The sequence below is a fragment of the Vigna angularis genome, chromosome 3 (assembly GCF_016808095.1).
Source record: "Vigna angularis cultivar LongXiaoDou No.4 chromosome 3, ASM1680809v1, whole genome shotgun sequence".
Lineage (NCBI taxonomy): Eukaryota > Viridiplantae > Streptophyta > Magnoliopsida > Fabales > Fabaceae > Vigna > Vigna angularis.
The window spans coordinates 36,608,221-36,624,578 of NC_068972.1; the positions used below are offsets into that span (position 1 = coordinate 36,608,221).

The window sequence follows — 16,358 nt, forward strand, 5'->3', positions numbered from 1 at the left end:
GGGATTTGATTACTGGATTGGGAATTGAAGTTGTTCTCTTCTTAATTAGTGTCTTTGAATCCAAGAAAAACCATGATTCTTTTTCTAGCCAAGCCAAGCCTTAACCTGAAAAGATCTTTGGACTTAACCAATAGTGTGTGAAGTGTGTGAATCAAATGAAATGCAAAAGCTGATGAAGTTCTATATCAATTCTACTGTCATGTGAGGACAAACACTTGAGTGTGAGTAATGATAAATGCTGATCTGGTTGTTCATATTCTATGCACAGATGATTTTCTGAGTGATGCACCATGTCATACTTGTTTGAAATCTTTGGGAATGCATGTGATTATTCTGATGTGCAGAGCCATTTTATCAAAATGTCAAATGTCTGTTGTGATGTTCATTTTCTTATGTGATTTCATGAGGGCATGAAATAGTTCAAATTTGGGGGAGTTGATAAGTGTGAAAAAGAGTTGTTTTTATACTTATAAATGAGCTCAATCTTGTAATTATTCATGTTGTTTCTCATTGAAAAGTTGTAATAAGTAGTAGATTGTTATGTAAAATATTGTACAGGAAATGATATATTATTTAGAATCTGTCAGCCAATTTTCGCAAAGCGAAAGCCAAAATTCGCACTGCCAGAAGAAGAAAATTCGCATAGCGCACCAGTACCTATGCGCTGAGCGAATAACATCAGTTAAAGTGCAGCAGTTAAGAAAATTCGCATAGCGCACCAGTACATGTGCGCTGAGCGAATTAATGAAGTTAAGTGGCTTTAAAAGACGTGACAGAAAGACAGAAACATTCTGCTGGGGGAAGTTCCGGACAAAAGAAAGAAACGAAAACATCTCAGGAACTTCCGGAGACTACTTCAAGGCATCAAGACACCATTGTTGCAAGGGATTGCTTCAAATGTGTACGTTTTAGATGACTAGGAGTAGTTAAATTTCTCTTTCGTTGGGATTGAATGTAATGAACTTACTGTAATTTTCCTGCTCAATATATCGTTGTTCGTTCATATGCTCTTTCTTGAATTTATTATCATTGTATGAAAATATAATGTTATTTGAATGTCTTTGATTACTGGAAAGTAACTTCGAACATGAACGAACGTAGATAAAGCACTTAAGTGATTTGGGATCTAGGGATAGACTCAATAACTTGATCATTCTTAACATCGGACTTAATGCAAATTGTATATTAAGTTGACTAAGGGATTATCATTTTAATATATTAATTTATAACTAGTTGCTAAGGAATTAGGACTAGTATGCCTTGATGTGAATGTTTGAATGAAGTAATGAAATATTGAACAGAGTTTTATATTCATATGATTCATGAAACCCAATTCCAACGAAGTTTCTTTTAAATATAATTCCTTACACACCAACTGTTTGATAAAAATACCAAAAAGAGTTTCTTGTGTTTTTTTGTACACTTTGATGTCTAATTGAGTTATAAAAGGAAGAATTGTCATGTGTTGCACAAGTCCCTTGGGAGTACGATACTTTGAACTTACTCTATATTACTTGGAACGATTTGGCATACTTGCCAAAAAGTTATCAATCGGACGTCTAAATGGAGTTAAAAAGTAACTTTTTAGATCTCAAAAATGAGTATATAGAATTCGGTTCCCCCACATCGGACGTCTATATGGCTGTAGAAGTCGGATTGGCAGGATCAGACGTCTAAATGAAATTAAAAAGTAACTTTTTAGATTTCAAAAATGAGTATATAGAAGTCAGTTCCCCCACATCGGACGTTTATATGGCTGTAGAAGTCGGATTGAGGGGATCGGACGTCTAAATGAAGTTAAAGAGTAACTTTTTATATTTCAAAAATGAGTATATAGAAGTCGGTTCCCCCCATATCGGACGTCTATATGGCTGTAGAAGTCAGATTGGCGGGATTGGTCGTCTAAATGGAGTTAAAAAATGACTTTTTAGATTTCAAAAATGAGTATATAAAAGTCGGCTCCCCCCACATCGGACGTCTATATGGCTCTAGAAGTTGGATTGGCGGGATCTGACGTCTAAATGGAGTCAAAAAGTGACTTTTTAGATTTAGAAAATGAGTATATAGAAGTTTGTTCTCCCACATCAGACGTCTATATGGCTTTAGATGTTTGTTCCCTCCAGAACAGACGTCTATATGGTTGTTTTATTTACGGAAAATGCCACCGGTCATTTTTTACGTTGGATATTTGACGGTCGGATGTTTAAAGGGTGACGTTAAAGACCTTTTCTGAACTAGTGCAAGTAGATGTGTTGAGAAAGTATTTAACTTATTCTTAAGAAACTTGGACAAAAAACCAAAGATATCATTCCAGACTTAGATAAGAATCCATATTTCCATGTTAGATTATATACAAAAATACCCAAAAGACTACATGCATGCAAGAGAATATTGAAAGATAAAAGAAAATATAAAGTAAAGGAAAAACCTACTAAAATCAAAATTCTAATCGGTAGAATTTGATTATTATCAGCATGTTAATAGCTACATGGTGAAAAAGATAATAAAAACTTAGGTATCACATAAAGAAGACAAAGTAAATTACGAGGTTTAGAATTTTAAATAGATAGTTAATAAATTTTGGAAATACAATTTTCATTCATCATCTATTTTTAAATCTCTGTTATCTGATAATCCTAAATGTATTCATTACAACTTAAGAAAATAGTGATCGATATGTATTGATATGTTGTGATTTTATTCACATGCACTATGCAGTCACCAATAGCAAATTAGTAACAAGTTTGAGCATGATAGTGTCAATAACGTGATTCGTAGCTGGCATACTCTTTATATTCATCATGACACTAATTACAAATAAGAAATTTGAGAAAATGTGAATTTAGACATCCTATTTTAAAAGCAATACACCTCCTCACCTACTTGATTATATTAGAATCTTGTCCTTAATGTTGTATAGTTTTTACTCGTCTTTAATTTAATCACCACATCCATGCTCAAATGTTTTGAAATTAATTCCTTCTACTAATATACTCCATATAAGATATTTCACATTGATTGAAGCACCAAATTGAAAAAGGTGCACATAATTTGGTGAAATTGGCCTTTTCAGTAAAGAAGTAATATATAGACAAAAGAAATTTCTACCAGGTTAGCTAGATGAAAGTGTTATGACAGAAAATGACAAAGGGAACTATTTCAACAATTTTTTAAGTGTGAAGACTGATTTAGAAAGCAAAAAAAAAATGTTAAGGATCTAAAACTTTAATTTAACCTTTATGTCTTTAATTATCTAAACATGAAAAACTAATTTGAACTAGAAGCATAAAGTAACAAATGTCACAACCAATAAAAATTTGAGCTATCACTACATTTCTAGAGGCGGTTTTGGAGGAAACCTCTGGAAATAGGGGCGGTTAAAAGAAACTACAGTTATTTTCGACAGTTTTCGTAAAATTCCAGCTATTTTCAGCGGTTTTCAAAAACCCTTCGAAATAGCGGCAGTTTTACCAGAACTACAAGAAATTGTTGCAGTTTCATACAAAACCGCCGATAATGTTTAACGACGCTGCTTTTCCCCGAGACTTTTGTAACAGCGGGAAACAAATTTTTCAGGGTTAAAATCGTCAGTAATGTTAAAAATAACTCCTGGAAAAATTATAATTTTTTGTAGTGTGACAAGTCCTAACATAATTACTTTCCTCTTTCGAGGTTCGATAAAAATCTAAATGAGAGAATACCTACTCTTACCTAATTACCATCAATCGCTTTCGAAAATTTTTGAATTTAGATTCAGATTTGGTATTGAATTTGAGTGCGTCTAGGTTATCTGAATATGAATTCATATGTGTCTATTTTACAAATAGAATGAATGGTAGAAAAAGCTCAAAAGATAGCGTATAACAAATGGATAATGCGAGATGAGAAAGCATAGAAAGAAAACAAATTGATATTATAGAAAAACATCGCCCATTCAATATTTTTTAAGTAAAGAAGAACACTTTGTAATATTTTCAATTGTCATTTCCCAAAAGTATATGTTGTCTAAGGTTAGCTAAATATTATCAAATACTTCCCAACACTTTGATAATGTCGGGATAAAAGTAGACCCTTTTGCAATCAAGTAAACCAATTTAAGGCAGACATTTTAATACACATATAATCATCATACAACGTAACAATTTAATATTCTCACATACACAAGTAAGTTAGAATTCAAAAGTTAATACAAAAATATAAATATATATATATATATATATATAATAAATAAAACCCAAAGGATATATATACCTTGAGAAAAAAATATAAATTTTGTACTTATTATATAGAAAGATATCAAATAAAATGATATATTAATTAGTTTTTCAAATTAAATATTTAGAAAGATTGTTCAAATAAATCAACTAAATCAATTGGATGTACATACGTTGAGAATTTGGTTTCCGCAGAGTGGACTTCGTGAATTGTGTTATCATTTTCTCCTTTCATCTTTTGCTTTTCAATTTTTTCAAAAAGTAAATAGAAAAAATCGTATCTCTTAGTTTTAGAGAATAAATCTCAGTGTGAACAATAAAAAGATCTAGCAGTTTGAACATTAAGGTGGAAATATACTTATCTGAACAAATTATTTTTAAAATGAGTTTTTTTTTTTCGAAAAAAAATCGTATTGGTTAAAACATATATAAAATAAAAATTAAATACGTTTTTAACTTTTAAACTTAAAAATAAAATTAATATTTATCTATGTACTAAATTATAATAATGCATTTTTGTCTTAAATTTTAAAATAAATAAGTATAACCTTTTAATTTAATGATATTAATTTTTTTTTACATGTTAAACAATATATTAAATTAGTATTTAAACTAAAACATAATAAATTATATAAATAATTGAAATATTAACTTGAAATACTATATAATATGTAAAAACATTAACATAAATTAAAAAAATTATATCTATTTTTAAAAAAATTAAAAATTAAAGTATTTCAAAATTTGAAAAGTATAAATTATAATTTTACATTTAAGAATTAAAAACATATTTAATCTAAAAATCATCCAAAAATTGCACCGAAAAGTGTGTAAGTTTGAGTATTGGATTTCATTCCACACTTGTGATAGGGCTCTCTCTCTCTCTCTTAGGGCAGTCAAAAAGCATAACCATAAGTATCAAAGACCATTCACAAAACCTGAAAATATAAGATACACACTCTCTCTCACCTTCTCTCATAAATTGACCTCTAACCTACACTATCTGAGATCCAGCATCAGATAGAGATGGATAACTCTGACCTCTTTCAGTTCCTTTCAAACACCAATGATTCTTTCTTCCCTGAACCTGCATCATCAACCATGCAACAAAGCTTCTCTGCTTCCTTTTCTTCTTACCCTTTGGAACCATTTCATGCACCACCTCTTCAAGATAAAGCCCTTGCTGCTTTGAGGAACCACAAAGAGGCTGAGAAGAGAAGAAGGGAAAGAATCAATGCCCACCTCAATAAGCTTCGCACTCTCCTTCCTTGTAATTCCAAGGTATATATAAACTTTTCATTTCATAGTACTCCATCAATCTTCATTCATATTGAGGGCATTCAAAAACAATTGCAATGACAACAAACCGTGTGAAAGGTTAACAACAATATAGTGTAAAACGTTTTCCTTTTCTTCTCTTTTTTCTCAGAAAGGTTGCATACTTTTTTGACTAACTGCACCTTTTGACTATAATAGTTAGCTCGTTTTATATAATATCAGTTCATCTTAATCATAAGAAAGAAAATAAATAGATACAAAGATCTTAATAGTGTATGTATGAATGTAATCATAAGACCCTTTTGAATATTCTTTTATTTTCTATTGTAAAGATTTTTTCTAACATAACCCCACATAAATTATGTACAATTTTATCACTCAAAATTAAATCTTTTTTCACAAAGTATGTATTTTTAAAAGTAAAATAAGAAGAAAAAGAATTTAATTCTCTCACAATTTTACATTCTACTTTCTGCTCACCTTAAACACACTTGTTGTGTAGCCTTTTTCTTGTTTTTCTTCCACCCTATAAGGATTTTTTCATGCCTTTTTTTTTAACCTTCGAGAAAGTCAAATAGCTTTTCAACGATTTTGTTCAGACCGACAAGGCTTCACTCTTGGCCAAGGTGGTCGAAAGGTTGAAGGAGTTGAAGCAACAGATGTCTGAAATAACCCAATGCGAAACGTTTCCTTCAGAGACCGACGAGATCTCCGTTCTGTCCACCAGCGGTGACGAGAGTGGTGATGACGGACGAGTCATATTCAAGGCCTCTTTGTGCTGTGAGGACCGCTCCGACCTCATCCCTGATCTCGTCGAAATTCTCAAGTCTCTGCACCTCACAACACTCAAAGCCGAAATCGCAACGCTGGGCGGAAGAACCCGCAACGTTCTCGTGGTGGCCACCGACAAAGATCACGGCGTTGAATCGATCCACTTCCTGCACAGTTCGTTGAACGCTCTGCTAGAACACAACGGCACATCCAAACGACGCCGTGTCGTGGGACCAAAGTTCATCGCTTAACTGCACTAAACCGTTTTGCAGCTGTGACAAGAGATAGGGTTTGTTTCACCAAGTTGCTCTATAAAACAAACGAACTCCTTCAGTTAAATTGTAAAATGTTTACTTAAATTCTTATTTAGATAAGTTAATTTTAGTTTATGAAAAGAAAAAAGTATTTTATTTATGAAGAAGTTGGTGAAAACATGTAATATAAATATTGCAGTGTCTTTGGTGGATTAATTTGAGTTGGTATTCATGGTTAAATTAGCAGTGGAGGAGAGTTTATAGATTTTTTATTGTTCAACATTATATATATTTTTGAAGATTATTAGGTTGATGTATAAGGGAGGTTAGGGTTTGGGAATGTTTTGGATGTGAAAGTAGAGAAGATGTGAGTGAAGAAAGAATTGGAGGAGTCTGTGAAATTCTGTAAAGTAAAGGTTGTGTGAGTTTGGAAGGTGTTGAAAATGGCATATTCGTTTCTCTTTCCATGTTAGCTTTTACGTAGCAGATACACTGATTCTAAAGAGAGCAGGGTGTTTCTGGTGCTATGGGCAGAGGAATATAATGTCTTCACAAGTCTACATTTTGTTCACCAATGTATTTGGAATGTATTTGGAGAGAGTGAATGAGTGTATTTGAGATGATTTCAAGATAAATTTTATTTTTGTTTATTTAGAGGTAAGTGAGAAGTGAATTTGGAAGCAACATTTGTAATAATTAACGTAGGATTTGATTGTTGGGATAAATTATTCTAAATCCACTCTCATCTACCTCCAAATCCACTCAAATAAACAATAATAAAACTTATTTTCAAATCCTCTCAAATCCATTCAATTAGTCTCTTTCAAATCCATTCAAGTGAATAAAAACTCGTGAGACCTTCTCTGCAAATTTCAAAACTTCTCGCTCAATAATCAAACAATCTTTCTACACAAGAAACTGACAAAGGAACCACCTCTTCCCCTGCCTCCAACTGTCACCTTGTCTAAATTACAAACGACAACTCGATATATAGTGACATGCATAAACGTTGTCATTATGTTTAGTTGAAATATTAAGTGTTAGTTTAACTTTCGCTTTAAATAAAAAGGTTTAATAGGTTCGGAGGTTCCTATATTTGTGGGTTCGTTTCAATTGGGTCCTCCAATTTTGAAAGTGATCAATTTGGTCCCTAATTTAACAAAATTGAGTCAATAATACCCTTTCCGTTAAATGTAATGGACCGCGTTAACTTTTTAAACATGTGACATGTTGAGGCATCCTTTTATTTGCAGGTGGCACAGTTTTATTTGAAGGATGCTTCAACATACCACATGTTTAAAAAGTTAATGTCATCCATTGCATTTAACGGAAAGGGTATTATTGACTCAATTTTGTTAAATTAGGGACCAAATTGATCACTTTCAAAATTGGAGGATCCAATTGAAACGAACCCACAAATATAGGGACCTCCGAACCTATTAAACCTAAATAAAAATAAGAAAGTTGAGTTAAGAAGGTTGAGTTAATATAGCAATAAAGACTCAAACTCATTCAACTTTATGGTTAGAGGTATCATCATCTTTTAAGTGTACATTCATGTCTTATTCTTATTGATGTTAAGTCTTTAACATTTCTGGTGTGAGAGTAAGTGAAGAGAAAAACTAAAAACGATATTTGTTAATATCTAAAATTAGGTTACTTTTTATTTATTATAAGTAAATAAAAAATATTAAGTTAAGAAAAAAAATTAAGTTATAGTTTAAATTTAATTTAATCATTTTCTTTTGGATTTGTGTAACTAGCAATTTAAATGTTCTTGCTCACTATTATTTTATATAAAATAGAATATAACAATACAACTCAATGCAAGGTTGTTTATACTGTTCCCAAAGTTTATATATATATATATATATATATATATATATATATATATATATATATATATATATATATATATATATATATATATATATATATATATATATATATATATATATATTCTTATGGAATTTGTATCTTAACTTCGTTGTCATTAATTAAATATTTTTCCACAAAAGATAAAAGGAAATTATGATAAAAAAAAATATAAAAAGTGATCTAGTTAGCTTGATACAAACATAAAAATATGGTTATTATTTTCTATTGTTTCTCTTTTGTTATATATCCTTGCATCATTTTCATTTTTTTTGTACGCTTTTTTTTCTTATTGTGCTTTTTTTTCTTATTGTACTTTTATTTTTTCTTTTTAATCTCCCCCAAAGTATCACCTAATTCCATAAACAAATGAACTGGTGTCATGGAGTGATAAAAAGAAAATAGTTAGATTGATATATTCTTATTCTCATTTCATTTTACATTCTTATCACCATTTCTACATGGAGAAAAAAAAAGGAAAATGAAATAGGAAATAAATAGAGTGAGATGAAAAAGACAGATAAAGTCATTATATGAAAGTACTATATATATACGAATATCAAGTGAAATCAAAAAATGAAAATAAATAAATATTTTCTTTTGACAATTCCATTTACTTAGTATAAACTCTAGTCTTTAATTCTAATACTGTAAGGTCCTGGAAAACTGTATGGACTATTGGGCCTTATTTTCTGAGGCAGCTAGGCCCAAAGGGCCAAAGACACCATGATCTTAGAAGGGGTTCCTTCATTCTCCAACTCTGAACTCATTTTCCAGTTACTCTTTCTCTCTCTAAACTCAGTTATATTCTCCTTTTCTTGCTCTGACTTCTCTCTATTTTTCCACCACTTTCCACCGTTGAAATTTCAAATAGGTAGTGTGCTCTCGTTCACGGAGTTGAGAGTTTCCCTTTCATCCGATTGAAATTCTGATTTGGACGGGTAAGTCAATTCTTCCACTTTTCTTGAACCTAGGGCATGCAACTCTACTAGTTGTATGCAACTGGTGGTGCCCCATTTCGATTTTCTGTCCGTAAGAGTTGTTTTCATCACCGTTTAGGTGGTTGTAGGGCACTGTTAGATTTTCACTGTGAGGGGCACGGTTAGGATACTTTAGTTGAATATACTGTTTGACTTCCAAGTAAGGGGAGCTAACTATGTTTCTGTATGTCCTTATGCTTGAGTTGGATTCCTGTAACTTAAATTGAATGTGTTTGGATACTGAGTTGGATGAACTATAATGTGATGTGTTGTATGTTCTGTTGGGTGTATTGATTGACTGAAATAATTCACTCTTTGAAGTAGTTACACGTGTGGAGACTGTTAGACCAAATTTTAGTGAGAAAATATATACTTGGGTTGTGTTTAGTGGAAGTATTAACCTGAGGGGTAAAAAGGGAGAAAATGTATTTTATGATAGAAGTGGTTAGTGTTTTATGTGGATAAGGAGATGCAGTAGAGAGTAGGAAGTTCTGTGAAAATGGATTAAGAAAGAGAGTGTAGGGAGGGTCTCGGGTTAGAGAATATAGAAAGAAAAAATGGGTTCCTTTCTCCTACGTAGAGGTTACGTAAATGTAGGTGGGAAGATTGGGTGGTACAATTGTAGGGTGAAGTTGAACTAGAGGAAGAAAAATGGGTTACTGTGTTGCAGTAGAAGAAAAGGAGGATGAAGTCTTGAGGGGTTTAAGGGGTAGAATGGTGTTATTAGTAGAGAAAGGGAAAGGTGTGGGGTAGGAGTTACTGGTTAAGCATTGGTGGTGAAGGGAAGAGCTTCAGATGAGCCTAAGAGGAAAAAGAAAAAGAAAAAAAAAAGAGGTAGTGAAAGGTCTATATTACGTGACCTTTCATGAGGAGGAAGTGATAGATTGTGGTTACTGTGAAGAGAAATAAAGAAAGCTTGAGTAGTTGGGTCTGTGAGCAATGAGGATGAAAGGAACTGGAGGTTGGGTATGCATGGGTTGCTTATCCAGGGGATGGAATTTTGCATAGAATTTACGTGGGAAGGAAGATATAAGGTTTTATAAAATGAAAGGAGAAGAGGGAGTTAGAAGAAAAAAAAAGAGCTACGGTAGGTATGGGTATTAATATAATATAGGAATATTAATATAATATAGTTTTATATATAATTAGTAAGTACGTATGATATATATTATGTTAATATAATATATAAATATATATATATATATATATATATATATATATATATAATAAAGTAAGGATAGTTGTTTCTTATATTAAAAACGTGAGTGTTAATCAATAATTATATTACTTGTTAGTATGTATAAATTGATGCATTTTATGAGCTGTTATGGGTTAGTTGGAGTTGTTTGGTTCTTGGTATTGATTAACTTAGATTCAATTGTGGAGATGTTATTTTTATAATTTGTGAGTGGTGAGTAATGTATATTGTTGAGACTGTGTATATGTTGATTGTGGCAGAAAGTATATGATTACAAAGTGATGAAAGTATGATCCAAGTTGTAAATCAAGTTCCATCTGTGTAGGATCTCTTGGTGAGATCCTTAGTGTAGAATGATTGTATGGTAGCTCAGTCTTGGGGGTTTTCCTGACGCTCCAATGGTCTTTCATTCTCAAGTAGAGATGATTGATCCATGTGGTGAGGAGTAGCAGGAGGTCCTAGTCTTGGAGGCTTCCAGTATGCTCCAGGGCGCGGAACGGGTTAACCTCGTGAGTGTGGTAGGGTGGAACCCATTGGCAACGGCTTTGCAAAGCAGTAGAGGCCACCATGAGTGCATAACCCGCCATAGCTCGGCAATCATTATGGTCCGGACGAGTCGGTCTCTAAAGCAATGGGTCATTGTGATGTCAATGTACTATGTTTGAGTGACTTTTGCATGTCGTGTGTGATTGAATAACATGATTTTTATATCTAGCTCACCCTTGCTTGTTCGTATTGTTTGTGTATGTTTTCCTTTTGCGATGATCATCCACTTGGATGGGAGCAGATGGCGAGAAGGTTCCTTTGGAGACAGCTTTGGAAGCCAAGGACGATGTTGCTGCCTAGTCTCCTAAAATGTTATTAGTTTGATTGCTTATTCTGAAATACTAATTCCCATTTCAGCTTATATTTTATCTCTTTTTGGAGTTTAAGCTTATATTCTGAAGTTACTTAGAGGATGACTGTAATCCTATTTACTCTCAACTGCTTTCCTATATTATGCATGTGGACGTCTTTATTATATATGCTCTCTATATAATTGGGATGTCACAAATACTGCATATATTTTTTTTTTCTATACAAACGGCTAATTAAAAATTACTCTAAGTATAACTTAAAAATAATTATTTTTCAAACTTATAAATATGAATAAAGAATCGGAAATTTTGGGTTACAAATATCCGGAATTTTTTTTTCCGTCGTGTAACTTACTAACTTGTATTGTAGAATCTTTAATATTTATTGTATATTTGGATAAGAGGAATTGATACTTTCGATGAGAGAAAGTAATAAAAGTCAGAGTTTAGTTTGCTTCTATTATTGATTAGTTCAAAAGTATGTTCTTTTGACATTTGAATTTGATAATCTAAAAATTAAACTTATACTTCCAAATTATTTTAATAGCGTTTTTTAGATCATACTGTTCAAAACTCAATTTATTATAACTATTAATTATAAAAGTCAAAGATTAAATATAATTTTGTTCTTTAACTTTTAAATAAAAATTATAATTATTTTCTCTTTAAAATTTTGATTGAATTTAGTTTCTAAACTTTAAAAATATATCAATTTAATCATTTTAACTAAATTTTATAAATTTATTTAATGTTTCAAACACATTTCATAAAAATATTTAAAAATATTTAAATTATTTACCCTATTTTTTATTCAATATTAATTTATAACCGCATTTAAAATCTCAAATACACTTAATACAAATTTATTAAAAATATTAAATTCACGTCGTTTTATAAATAAAAAATAAATTAATTCAAAATTTTAAAAATGAACTAATTTTATTTTTTATTAAAAATTAAAGACAAAAACATATTTATCTTTCAAAATATTATAACTAACCTTCGAAATTATACAATTCATACTCACGCGCAGAATTTTAAATTACTATTTTTAAGGAAAAACTTTTAAGTTACAAATTTCTGAAAAAAATTTAAGATTCATGTTAATTTAAAATAGAAAGGTGAAAAGGTCATTTTAAAATAGCTATGGTGTAGAATAAAACAATACGGGTGCATGAAGCTATAACCCAAAACCAAAAAAACAACAGTTAGCGTTGCTTCTCCTTACATTTTTTTGGGTGTTACTCTTTACACCATCCCAAAGTTATTTCCTACATCACTATTTTTTAAAAATTCTAAAATTATCTTTTATATTTTAAAAAATCCTAACGAATATCCCAAAGTTTATGTTTTTTTTTGTCTTTTTAGTTTTTAATTTATTAATTTATTATATTTTAAATTAATATATAGGTATTATTTAACTTTTTTAAAATTTGTTACCTAATTATATATAAATTGTCACGTAGTTTTCTTCCTGCACCCACGATTAATAAATACACCTACTCTTTGCTGTTACTGCCTTCAACTACACCTTCTTTCCCGATTATTAAAAGAAGTTTGTTCTCAAAGGTATTATATATATTTTAGAAAGTCCATTTTAAATTTTTTTAAAAAAAACTCATTCTAAAATGTATTTTATGTGTTATATAAAGTTTATCTGAAAAACTTATTTAAAAAAATGTATTCAAAAGGATATTATATATATTTCCGAAAGCTTGTTTGAAAATCTTTATTTTATAAAATTCATTATAGAATGCATTCCATGTTTCTAGAAAAAATGTTCTGAAAATTCTATTAAAAAAATTCTCATCCGAAATTTTGAAAAAACTTGTTCTAGAAAATTTTTTCAAAAAAACAAGTAATCGGAAAGTCATCTTGATAAAGTTTTAAAAAATTGTGGGGGTGCAATTAAAATTACGGAGGTACAGGATAAAAAAAAGTTAATTGTCAAATTATGCATTGGCTAACTAAACTTCTCCGCAAGAAAAGAAAAGGAAAGGAAAAAACGAAATAAATTTATTAATGGCGAAGTTAACATAAAAATTTAAAGAAGAAATATAAGAAAATTTTAACAAATTACCATATGTAAATTTTGTTTTCTTTTTGAAGAAGACTATTTCATTTTTTTCCTTCTGATGTTTTCTCAAAGAAGTTTCTATAGAGAAGTTTATTTAAATATATATTAAAGAATAATATATTTGTAAATATATTTACAGTACAAAAATTATACGAACTTAAAAAATAAAATATCTTACTAATAATAAAATAATAAATTATTATAAATAGGTATTTGTTTTTTGATTCAAACTTATTAAACATTAGTTTAATTAATAGTACTTAGTGTTTACATATCAATAGAGGTGTCATTTAAGCCCCTGACCCATGGGTTGACCCTGATCCCTTTTAAAATCAAGCCTCAATTTTCTAACCCACTTAATAGGAGGCTTTTTAAAAGTCACAACCCCTAAAGCCCCACATAAAGTGGGTTGGGGTAGGGTTAGGACGGGACTAGTCCCAAACGAAATTAATTCACTTTTAATGTTTTTTTAGTTATTTCTTTTATTTACTTTACAAATTCAATAATTTTCAAATTTTACATGATATTTAATATCTTTTTAATTAAATATAAATGTATAAATATTGATTTTATAAAAAATTATTTAAAATAATTTTTTAATTATAAGCATATTTTAAATATATAATTTTATTATTTTGGAAAGTTAAAAAAGAAAATTTTTATTATTATTTTTATTTAAAAGAAAATGAAAAAAATTTCAAAAAAGAAATTATAAAAGTAACACAGTTGAAAATTCGATTTTTCAATAATCGAATTCTGATATCTATATAAATATTTGAAATATTAATTATGGATAGATTTTAAATTCAAATCTACTGATTGGATGAATTTTTAATATTGGTGTAAAATTTTTATTTTTTATAGTTTGTCATATAAAATTCTTTTGTTGAATGTTTTGTATTATATACATTAAAAAATTAAACCACAAACTGTATAAAGTTTAAAATTAATTTCACGTAATAAAAGAACTAATTTTTTAGTGAAAATCCTTGTTAGGCAAAATTGTTATAAATATCATATATGTTAGTATACAAGATCTAGATGTAATCCTAGTGGTTATAAAATCAGATTTTTTTTTTCTAACCTTTTAGATTAAATTAATATTTTAAAATCAGACTTATCTTTATCCAACAAAGATCATTTTTATTGAATTATTTATCATAATTGAGCCGATTGTAATAAAAAATAATTAAATAATAGATACAATATTTTTAAATATATAATGTTATAATTTATAATACTAAAATTAAAATTATTATTGTATTTAATTATTAACATCTAAAATAAATAAACTACATCAATGTCTCTTAATAAGAAACTAATAAAAAAGACAAATTAATATAATATGAAATATATGAAAAAGACATAAAAATATATAAATTGATGTAAATGACTAAATTATACGTTTCATAAATTTTTTTTAAAAGAATTATATAACTTTATAAATAATAAATATTAATTTTTTTAAATTTGGAAAATTAAAAAAGTTAAAAAGTTATTAAGTCAAAATTTTAACATGTTTACACCAATTAAAAATAATGTAATTTTGATCACAAATCTTATTCGAATGATATTGATTTAAACTAGTGACAAAATAGATTATCATCTATAAATAAATTCGTTAGTCCATCAAAATTTAAATTTTTTTAACTTTTAAACCTATTTTATGTGGATATCTCTGAACCGTCAAATTTATAAACCAAAATTAAGATGAAAAAATTATCAAAACAAAATTTGGAAATTAAGGAATAATTGTATAAAAGCATTATTATTAAACTAATTAATATAGAAACAGTTATGAAGTAGAAAATTAATTTTATTGGTAAAAAAATATAATTACACATGAATCAATTATGATTATAAGTTATTACTAACAAAGATAAAATGAAAGGTGGATAAAAAATACACATGATTTGTGATTACTTGTATGATGATATTATGTTTCTGAACGTTAAATTTTGTAAAAAGGAAAGCCCATGGGCTAGCCCTAGCCTATAGGGCTTTAGGGGTTTTTAGCCCTGTGGGCTTTTTTAATAAAGAGATTTTTTGGCCCTAACCCACATAGGCTAGGGCCAAATCTTATTAAAGGGGCTCATTTGACAGCTCTACATATCAATATATTATAATTTTGTAAGGTTATCTTCAAACATCGTATAACATAATATAATAGAAATTTGACTATGTAAAAGTATATGTCAAGGTGACTTAATACTTAACATTGGCTTTACATAACCACACTTTTCTTTCAAAACATGTACAATAAATTTGTATCATATGGACCGGACGGTCCGAGAGCAACATCGGCACTAACCTAACCGTGAACGTTTCTTCAATCTTTTTTACTTCTATAGCATTGTCGGACAGCTTGCATAAACACTCAATACATGTTGTGTGACCCGATCATTCATCCTTCCACTCGGGTGAGTAATGACTGTGTATCGTACGGACCGGGCGGCTACGCAAGGCCGGCCGACCGGTAAATTGGGTCATTAAGACTAGGATTAAGGTAAATAGTGATTAGAGCTATTGGGCTGGAATTGGACCGTGATTAACTTTTCACTAATCTCAAGCTCATGTGGCGAAAACTATAAATACAGGTCACATGTGAGTGGTAGATAGGTTGCATTTAATGCACATTCATTATTATTTCATTGAATCGCCAAACGGTTTATGTCCTGACTTTGGCATCGGAGGATCTTTGACAGGTTCCCTCCCGGACGGAAGAGTGGACAACGGAGCTTAGAGCGAGACCGGACGGCTAGAAGACAAATTGTGGAGGAGCTTGGTGACTCAGCCCCAATAACCGAAACAAAATTCATTGACATCCATATACTAATCCTTATGATTATATTAA

At 29.8% G+C, this 16,358-nt stretch overlaps 1 protein-coding gene and 1 long non-coding RNA gene across 2 annotated transcripts; both read left to right on the plus strand.

The window, feature by feature from the left end:
- The first annotated feature begins 5,194 nt into the window (after window positions 1–5,194).
- LOC108324452 (transcription factor bHLH106) lies at window positions 5,195–6,622 on the plus strand. Its single transcript, XM_017557401.2, has 2 exons — window positions 5,195–5,495; window positions 6,092–6,622. Exons 1-2 carry the CDS (start codon window positions 5,241–5,243, stop codon window positions 6,512–6,514), a joined length of 678 nt encoding a protein of 225 aa, XP_017412890.1. The 5' UTR covers window positions 5,195–5,240; the 3' UTR covers window positions 6,515–6,622.
- A 2,532-nt stretch (window positions 6,623–9,154) lies between these two features.
- On the plus strand, window positions 9,155–11,624 carry LOC128196036 (uncharacterized). The gene is made up of 2 exons (XR_008248131.1): window positions 9,155–9,333; window positions 10,831–11,624. It is a non-coding gene; the product is annotated as an uncharacterized LOC128196036 (long non-coding RNA).
- The last annotated feature ends 4,734 nt before the right edge of the window (window positions 11,625–16,358 follow it).

Coding starts and splice junctions, on each gene's coding strand:
- LOC108324452 (XM_017557401.2), top strand. CDS start 5,241: ATGGATAACTCTGACCTCTTTCAGTTCCTTTCAAACACCAATGATTCT. Junction 5,496..6,091: donor TCCTTCCTTGTAATTCCAAG/GTATATATAAAC, acceptor GATTTTGTTCAG/ACCGACAAGGCTTCACTCTT.